This window comes from Callithrix jacchus, chromosome X (genome assembly GCF_049354715.1).
Source record: "Callithrix jacchus isolate 240 chromosome X, calJac240_pri, whole genome shotgun sequence".
Lineage (NCBI taxonomy): Eukaryota > Metazoa > Chordata > Mammalia > Primates > Cebidae > Callithrix > Callithrix jacchus.
The window spans coordinates 39149648-39159039 of record NC_133524.1 but is presented as its reverse complement, the minus strand read 5'-3'; the positions used below and the strand labels follow the sequence as shown (position 1 = coordinate 39159039).

At 42.4% G+C, this 9392-nt stretch overlaps 1 protein-coding gene across 10 annotated transcripts in view; it reads left to right on the top strand.

Moving 5' to 3' along the window:
* The first annotated feature begins 1343 nt into the window (after nucleotides 1-1343).
* The window catches only part of RPGR (retinitis pigmentosa GTPase regulator), a 72866-nt gene continuing 64817 nt past the window's right edge, over nucleotides 1344-9392 (top strand). For 6 of the 10 annotated variants that reach the window (XM_078362749.1, XM_078362745.1, XM_078362748.1 and 3 more), the window contains exons 1-4: nucleotides 1344-1487; nucleotides 5175-5300; nucleotides 6759-6851; nucleotides 8633-8695. In XM_078362749.1, coding sequence (XP_078218875.1) covers nucleotides 1460-1487; nucleotides 5175-5300; nucleotides 6759-6851; nucleotides 8633-8695 — 310 coding nt within the window. In that variant the 5' untranslated portion in view covers nucleotides 1344-1459. The remainder of the gene's footprint in view (nucleotides 1488-5174; nucleotides 5301-6758; nucleotides 6852-8632; nucleotides 8696-9392) is intronic. The other 4 variants (XM_078362747.1, XM_078362746.1, XM_078362742.1 and 1 more) reach the window with 2 other exon arrangements.

The window sequence follows — 9392 nt, the reverse complement described above, 5'->3', positions numbered from 1 at the left end:
TTTGGTAGTCCAGCACTATCTAGAAGTCAACAGTCAGAAACCATTTCCTGTTGATTCTACCATGTAAAATATTTTAAAATCTGCCTGCTCCTCTCTGGCACCAATGAACTGTACTCTGAGCCAGCCTGACCCCATGTCTGAAGTTCTGCAATAGCCTCTGAACCCTTCTCACTGCTCCAGTTTATTCTCTACAAAGCATCCAGACAAGGCAGAATGATTTCAGGGGACAGACGTACGTGATCCTGTCCTGTTGTGTTACTGCTTAAAACTTCTCAGTGGTTTCACATTGTCTTTATGAGAAAATCTCAGATCCATAATAGGCCCAAGACCTTGCCACCTTGCCAGGAACCAGCCTCGCCTCTAGGTGTTCCTGGAAAGAGTCAAGCTCTTATGAACCTTTACACACAATTTACTCTCTGTCCAGCTCTCTCCCCCTCCTGGCTTCTCTTTCTCCAGTTCTTAGATTTAATGTTCTTTCTTCAGATAAACCTTTCTCACCCCCCCACACCAGGTCAATGCTCCTTGTTAAACACTTCCTTAATGCAGCTGTGTCTGATTCTAGAGCCCATGTCCACAACTACCAAATGCACATAAATCTGCTCATCCTGGAAGACGGCTTTTAGCTTCTTTATTTCATGATAGCCAAAAGTTGATGCACGGGAAATCTTGCATCATATAACATCACTGAGCAAATTCTAGAACAATGACGTTGGGCTATTGGTGAACCCCTTTGTGCATGTTCTGTGAGTAGTGGACCATATATATACAGCTCAGCTTTTACTTTCTGTGGACTACAGGCTGGACTAGCTGCACTAGACTCCAGCTCTCTTATTGTATAATCTCCACATCCTTAAACAGGGGTAACATTAATCACCTTGCAGGGTTGTAATTGTACTCATTTATTCAATAAATATGTAATGAGCGTTCAGTATAGGCCAGACCTTGGTTTAGATGCTGGGAATTTGTTTAACAGAGTGCCTAGCTGCTTTAATGTTCCAGCTGGTCATTATTACAAGTAGTATCATAACTGTGCGTCGATGTTTGCTTATGTCACAGAGTATGAAATTTGTGACGTTTGCCGCTCATGGGCAGGGTCCCTTCGGCGCCTGGACCTCCAACGGCCCAAAGGCGCGGACTCCAGGGCATCACTGAGCGGTGTGGCCGCCTCTCTGCTCCAGACCGCCAGAGGGCGCGTGGTCTCTACCGCCCCGCCCGGTGTTCCTGAGCCTGCCCCTTACTAGCCGCCCGGCTTCCGTTCCCCTCCCCCGCGGCGCCTGCCCGGACTTGCATTCCAAAGCCCCGCCCCCGTTGCCCCTAGCGGCTGTTTGTTGACTTCCGGGAACGCGGAAGTCCGGAGTTTCGCCATGAGCAACGGGGCCGTTTCTGCGGCCCGCGTCGGGGCATAGTGGCGGCCTTAACCCGGACCAAGCAGTCCTCGACTGCCTGTACCACTTTTGGCATGAGGGAGCCTGGGGAGCTGATGCCCAGTGAGTCGCCCCCGCGCCGGTGGCGGAAGGCCGGGAGGGAGGTTCCGTGGGCAGGCCGGCGGCCAGGCCCCGCCTCTGGACCAGCCCGGTCGGGACAGGCCTGAGGCTGGGTGGCCCGACTGGGGCGGGATCTCTGATTGCGCTCCCACGAATGACTGAGGTCAGAGGAGTGGCCGGATGGGGGACAACAGGAAAGGGGGTGCCTGTCTGTCTTCTGCTTTTGAAGGCCGGGACACTTTTTACCACCCTGTAAACTCCCCAAAGTGCAGACTCCAGACGTGTGCACTTTGGAGATCCTGAGCACCCAGTTATGTATTGAATGTGGTAAAGAGTGATTGATCAGCGTTGTGGGGTAAAAGGGGATGCTGGAAATGAACTGGACAAAGAGGGAGAATAGGGACCTTTTAGCGAGTGTTTCTTAGACTTTTTTTCCCCCGAGCTCCATAGTTAGAAATACTTTTGTCATTGTGACCCCATAACGCATACATACTTGTAGCAGAAATAGATGTCTCGTGAAGCAGGCCTTGTTTTAAGCACTTAGATTCCACACACAGCTTTTCGATAATGCATTTCTTTAAAAATGCTGATCGTGAACCTCTGAATTGATTTTTCTTACCCACCAATAGGTCATGACCAACATTTTGAAAAACCACTGGGTTTGAGCAGAATCATACCTTTACTGAAATATGTATATTTTCTTCCACGCTCCTGGAAGTTCTCAATTCTCCTGCAGTTCACAATTTAGTGCGACATACAGGAAAGTAAACAAAATGACCATGCAAATTGACAGTAGATGTCACAGGGCCAGAGCAGAGCCACCAAAACTTGACTTGGGGTGAGGGTATCAGGGAAGCAAGGACAAAACAGTTAAAATGTTAAAATAATTTATTCTGGGGAAACCCAGATTCTCTTCTAGATCCTGGTCTCCCAACTCAATTATTAGTTGGAACTGAGGTGCCTCACAGTGGTTCTCAAATGTTGTCCACAGTGGCTAGTCTCTTGCATATTAATATTTATTGTTAACACTTACTTATATTTGCTATGTTTTCTTTTCTGGTACGAATTAGTTTATATGTGATCGTCCTCGTTGGGATTTTCGCAGAAGCTGGATCTGACTTGCTATTTGGTTTATGTGTGTGTTTAAATGGTTATTGGGAACTGGTAGGGTTTTTTAGTCTCTCTTGAAAATGATGCTGTACCACAACAGTTTGTGAATACTACTCAGATCAGGTAATGACTTGAGGTAAGACTGTTAAATCTCAACATCCAGGGGTACTCCTCTTCAGTCTCCTAGGGCCATGGCATTTTGTGATATTGTTTGGCAGATCAAGATAAACCGTCCTTTCTTATGTACTGTTTCTGGAAAGAGAAAAAGACATCTCTATAACTAACTTTAGTGCATGAGTAAGATGAGAATTAGAAACTTCCTGAGTAGCTGTATTGAGAGGATCTTTTAATTTTTTTTTTTTTTTTTTTTTTTTTGAGACGGAGTTTCGCTCTTGTTACCCAGGCTTGAGTGCAATGGCACGATCTCGGCTCACCGCAACCTCCGCCTCCTGGGTTCAGGCAATTCTCCTGCCTCAGCCTCCTGAGTAGCTGGGATGACAGGCACGCGCCACCGTGCCCAGCTAATTTTTTTTTTTTTTTTTTGTATTTTTAGTAGAGACGGGGTTTCACCTTGTTGACCAGGATGGTCTCGATCTCTTGACCTCGTGATCCACCTGCCTCGGCCTCCCAAAGTGCTGGGATTCCAGGCGTGAGCCACCGCACCCAGCCGAATCTTTTAATTTTATTCTGGATCCCTAAACATTCTGAATTCTCCACAGAAATCAGGAAAAGCTGAAGTGCTCCTTTGTTGATGACTTGGGTAACCTGTCTTTTATATTAACTGTGTTGAGAGTTATATTCGACTACCTACCTACTCACCATTATGATGAATCAGTAAATGTAACATTCAACAGTTAATGAATATACATGTGTGTAAGGGGGACCTTTTCTGTGTGAAAAGTAGAACACAGAAGGACTACTTTGGGCTAGGCATATGGGGTAACATTGTTACCCCAATTGATTAGAGAGATGGTAATGGTAACAGCATTGTTACCCCAAATGGTGAACTCTTTCTGTGTTTCAATACAGAAAAGCAGTGAGGTTTTTTTTTTTTTTTTTTTTTTTTTTTGAGACAAAGTCTCACTCTGTTGCCCAGGCTGGAGTGCAACACCCGATCTTGGTTCACTGCAACCTCCACCTCCTGGGATCATGCGATTCTCCTGCCTCAGCCTCCTGAGTAGCTGGGATTACAGGCGCTCACCACCACGGTCGGCTGATTTTTGTATTTTTAGTAGAAATGGGGTTTCACCATGTTGGCCAGGCTGGTCTCAAGCTCCTGACCTCAAATGATCCACCCACCTGGTAAAGTATAGCTTTTTATTGCTTTGTGATGACTTCATCTTACATATTATGCTACCTAGCAGTCTCTCTAATCAAACTGTTACACAGATGTGCTGCTGTGTTTAAATTCTGCAGATCATAGTTCAGAGAAGCCAGTGATCATTTCCAACTCTTATGGTAGAGGAAGAATTTACAGAGGCAGCTGTGAGCTTACACTTTGAGGATGCTAGGCTCTGGGCTAAGTTCTTTGTACATGTCATCTTATTTAATCCTTACAACAACTTTTGAATACCTAATTGCCTTTAAAGCCTATTTTTTTTTCTAGTTGCTTTCCCTTAGTTCAAATGAAAGAGGTAGTGGTGGAGTAATTTATTTCTCTCTGTGCTGTCTCTGATTTTATGGGTATTCATTGGGATTACCAATAGAGAAATTAGGAGTTCACCATTTTGGCCAGGTGTCATGGCTTACGACTGTAATCCTAGCACTTTGGGAGACTGAGGCAGGTATACTGCTTGAGCCCAGGAGTTTGAGACCAGCCTGGGCAACATGGTAAAACCCCGCCTGTGCAAAAAATACAAAATTTAGCTGGACATGGTGGCACATACCTATAAGTCCCAGCTACTCAGGAGGCTGAGGTGGGAGGATTGCTTGGGGCCAGTAGGTGGGGACTGCAGTTAGCCACTGCGCTTCAACCTGGGTGAGAGAGTGAGACCCTGTCTCAACAAAAATAGAAAGAGTTCACCATTTGGGCTAACATTGTTTCCCTTGCATGAGAACACTGGAGGTTTCTTAGAAAAACTGGATCAAAGAAAATCCAAATTGACTGATAGAGACCCTCCCCATGGATATCCTGATGATGCTAATGAGGAAACTCAATACTGTCCTATTTCTGTGTTTGGAGAAAAGCTCTCAGTTTGAGGCCAGACCATGAGATGTTAACCAGAACAAGAACGGCACAAATTATACCATTTCATTCCAGGGAACAGGCATCTACTTGGTGACAGCAGAACTATTATTAGTAATAGAAGACTGCCTTCCTGTGATAGTGTATTTCTTTCTTTATGCATGCATGTGAGTAATACGTGTTCAATTTAGCAGATTTTATAGGTCAAACTAGAATGGAGTCTGAGGAATAAGAGAGACTGAATTAAGGTGGAAGAAGGAAGGCTTAAATCTTGCCAGCATTGGGGCAAAGCTGTCATGAAACAAGGGGTTTGTGTGGATAAATTGCTGAACAGGTATTTTAATAATAGGCAACATACTAAAAGTTATAAAATACAGACCATCTTATATTTGCAGATTCGGGTGCTGTGTTTATATTTGGGAAAAGTAAAATTGCTGAAAATATTCCTGGTAAATTCTGGTTTAAAAATGATGTTGCTGTACATCTTTCATGTGGAGATGAACATAGTGCTGTTGTTACAGGTTAGTATAACTATCCTGAATGAGTACAGTAATACTTAGAAAATTCTAAATATTAGCCGGGCGCAGTGGCTCACGCCTGTAATCCCAGCACTTTGGGAGGCCAAGGCGGGTGGATCACGAGGTCAAGAGATCGAGACCATCCTGGTCAACAAGGTGAAACCCCATCTCTACTAAAAATACAAAAATTAGCTGGGAATGGTGGTGCGCGCCTGTAGTCCCAGCTACTCGGGAGGCTGAGGCAGGAGAATTGCTTGAACCCAGAAGGTGGAGGTTGCGGTGAGCCGAGATCGTGCCATTGCACTCCAGTCTGGGTAACAACAGCGAAACTCCGTCTCAAAAAAAAAAAAAAAATTAAATATTATGTTACAGCTGTGCTGCTGTGTTTTAAACATATTGAAAATGTATCAAGGGTGTTGTTTTTAACTTTGCCAGAGAATTCTTCACAAAATAAGTCATCAAGAGGTATTTTAAATTTTAAGTTTCCTTATTATATTTAACTATGATTTTCTGTATACGCACTTTTCTTGGAATTAATCTATTTAAATACAATTTTCTTAAAAAACTGGCCTGTAATCCCAGCACTCTGGGAGGCCGAGGTAGGCGGATCACAAGGTCAGGAGTTTGAGACCAGCCTGACCAATATGGTGAAACCTGGTCTCTGCTAAAAAAAAAAGTACAAAAATTATGGCTGCATAGTATTCTGTGGAGTTCGTGTCCTTTGTAGGGACATGGATGAACCTGGAAACCATCATTCTCAGCAAACTGACACAGGAACCAGAGAATCAAGCACTGCATGTTCTCCCTCATAGACGAGTGTTGATTAATGAGAACACAGGGACACAGGGAGGGGAGCATCACACACTGAGGTCTGTGGTGGGGGACTAGGGGAGGGACAGTAGCGGGTAGGGAGTTGGGGAAGGATAACATGGGGAGAAATGCCAGATATAGGCGATGGGGATGAAGGCAGCAAATCACATTGCCATGTGTGTACCTATGCAACAATTCTGCATGTTCTTCACATGTACCCCAGAACCTAAAATGCAATTAAAAAATATATACACACACACACACACACACACACACACACAAATTAGCTGGATGTGGTGGCATGTGGCTATAGTCGCAGATACTTGGGAGGCTGAGGCAGGAGAATTGCTGGAACCCGGGAGGTGGTGGTTGCAGTGAGCCAAGATCGTGCCACTGCATTCCAGTCTGGGCAACAGAGTGAGACTCTCTCTCAAAAAAACAAAACAAAACAAAGAAACGGTTATTACATAATTTTAGAAACTCTATTCCACCTAATAGAATCTGGTTATACATAGATGAACAAGGTAACTTGTTTCAACACAGAAAAGCAGTGACATTTTTAAAGTATAGCTTTTTATTGCTTTGTGATGACCTCATCTTACATTATGTGAAAAATGCCTCAATCGATTATTTCTTTTTCCCTCCCACCAGGAAATAATAAACTTTATGTGTTTGGCAGTAACAACTGGGGTCAGTTAGGATTAGGATCAAAGTCAGCCGTCAGCAAGCCAACATGCGTCAAAGGTTTGGGATCTTTTCATCTTTTCACTTTAAATACTTAACAAACTCTGTAAAGTATTTTTATGTTGACCGTGTAGTTTATTGTCATGCATAATAAAGCCTTTAGTTCTTTATTTTCTGACATTTGCTTGAATGTTATTAGCATTTAACTTATCTTTTATATGATATTTGGAACTGCTTTCATATGTTAGGGTCTAAAAATCTGATTGATTTTACCCAGAGCCCACAAAGGAAGTAATAATTTTACAGTATTGCATTTGAACATTCCCCCGGCCCCCCTTTTTTCCTTGTTTGTAAAACTACTTAAATATTCCTATTATTGTGTGTACAGAGAACAAACAGCATCATATGTTAGAATTTTGAGATTGTCTCATTTAGTAGAGTTGTGGACATTATGTTTCTATTTAGTTGCTATTTCTATTAAACATACTTATCCTGCTTTATATAGTGACTAGATGAAGTAAACAGAACATTGAGACTAGGGATTGATTAGTACTAGAGTAAAAGAACAACAGGACAAAATATTTGAAATCAGCAGCGTTCCAGAAATTATTAGATATATAATACCCTTACAAAGCTTTCAGGAGCTTATATGCAAAACCTCTGTTTGGGTATAACCTGTGAATATCAGCTAAACTTGAAAGGGTGATGGAGATTCCTTGAGATGTAGTAAGAGCAGTATTTTTTTTATCTTCTGGCTAAATTTTGATGTCAGCTGAAAATTTCAGTGTAGCTTATATTGATGCTGTTTTTGGGAATTTTTATGGAACTTTTAAAGTATTCCATGTGTTCAAAAAGTATTTATTGAGCACAGTCTAAGCACTTGGGGATATTCACAGAGACCATGACCCTTATTCTCAAGTATCTTATCTAATACACAAGGTAACAGGATTGTCTAGACTATGGGATTCTTGAGACCAGGGATTCTATCTTAGTCATCTTTTTGCAGCCCGTATGTGAAGCACTTAGGAGATGTTCTTTAAATGTTTTTTGAAGATGTAGACGAATGAATGAACAACTTTCATTCATAGGTGTATGCTTGTGAATATTGGTCTTACAGTTTTTCATTGACTGTGATATGTGGTAGAAGGTGAGCTTGATAATGGTGATGGCAGGTTAGGTCATGGATCAGGTTGGTGAGTAGGCAACATAGTACAATACAGTGGGTCTCAGCACATATTAATTACCTGTAGAGTTTTTTTTTTTTTTTTTTTAATTTTTTGAGACAGGGTCTCGCTCTGTCACCCAGGCTGGAATGCAGTGGCGTGATCTCTGCTTACTGCAGCCTCGACCTCCTAAGTTCCTCAGCAACCCCTCCCTGAATAGCTGAAACTACAGGCACGCACCACCACTCTCAGGTAATTTTTGTATTTTTTGTAGAGACAGGGTTTCACCATGTTGCCCAGGCTGGTCTAGAACTCCTGAGCTCAAGCACCCATTTCGGACTCCCAAAGTGCTGGGATTACAGGTGTGAGCCACCACACCCCACCTACATGTGAAGTTTAAAATACATGTATATAGATGTCAGCCCCTACTTTAGACCCATTGACTCAGATTCTCTAGGGATGGGGCTAAGATATCTGTATTGTATTCAGAGCTCCACTGGTTATGATGACACATAACCAGTTCTGAAAACCTCTGGTTTACTAGTTAGGAACATTGACTTTGGAATCAGACAAGCCTGCAGTTAAATCTCAGTTCCATCACTTGGTTACCATTTGTCCTGGAATATTGTTCATTTTCATTGCTACAAAATAATTGTCCCATTTTAAAAATTTTTTTAGCTCTAAAACCTGAAAAAGTGAAGTTAGCTGCCTGTGGAAGGAACCACACCCTGGTGTCAACAGGTATAGTGCTCAACCTCTATGATTTCCTGCCTGACTTTGAGAACTGAGGTCTCATTCCAGTAATGTGGCTTTGTAAAATTGATAGAGATTGTACTTTGGCAATAGTAAAATTAGAGATTTTTAAAAATGTCAGTGGCTAGTACACATTGGCCTTTGCAAATATACATGTAAATGTCAAGTGGCTGAAGAAAAAGCTTCTTGTCTTGGATTATATCATGGGACAGCGTGACCTAACCTGTGTGTCCACCTTAAGGACTGGTTGTTCCTGTTCTTGCTCTTCTCTCTTCCTTACTAAGGGTGAGTAGAAGGCACCCACAAGGCTGTTGATGTGAATGAGCACAATTCCCATCAAAATCCATACCAGCTTTTGTGTATGTATGTGTGTTTGTAGAAATTAACAAAGTGCTTCTAAAATTTATACGGAAAAGCAAATGACATAGAAGAGCCAAAACAATTTTGAAAAATAACACAATTAGGGGACTGGCATTACCTGATTTCAAGACCCACAGTAAAGCTACTGTAATCAAGACAGTGTGGTATTGGCAGAAAGATAGACAAAGATTAATGGAACACAATAGAGTCTACAAGTAGACCCATATGTATATGCCCATTTGATTTTTGGCAGAGATGCCAAGGAAATTAAATAGAGAAAGGGTAGTATCTTCAGCAAATGCTGTTGGAACAATTAGACCTCCAG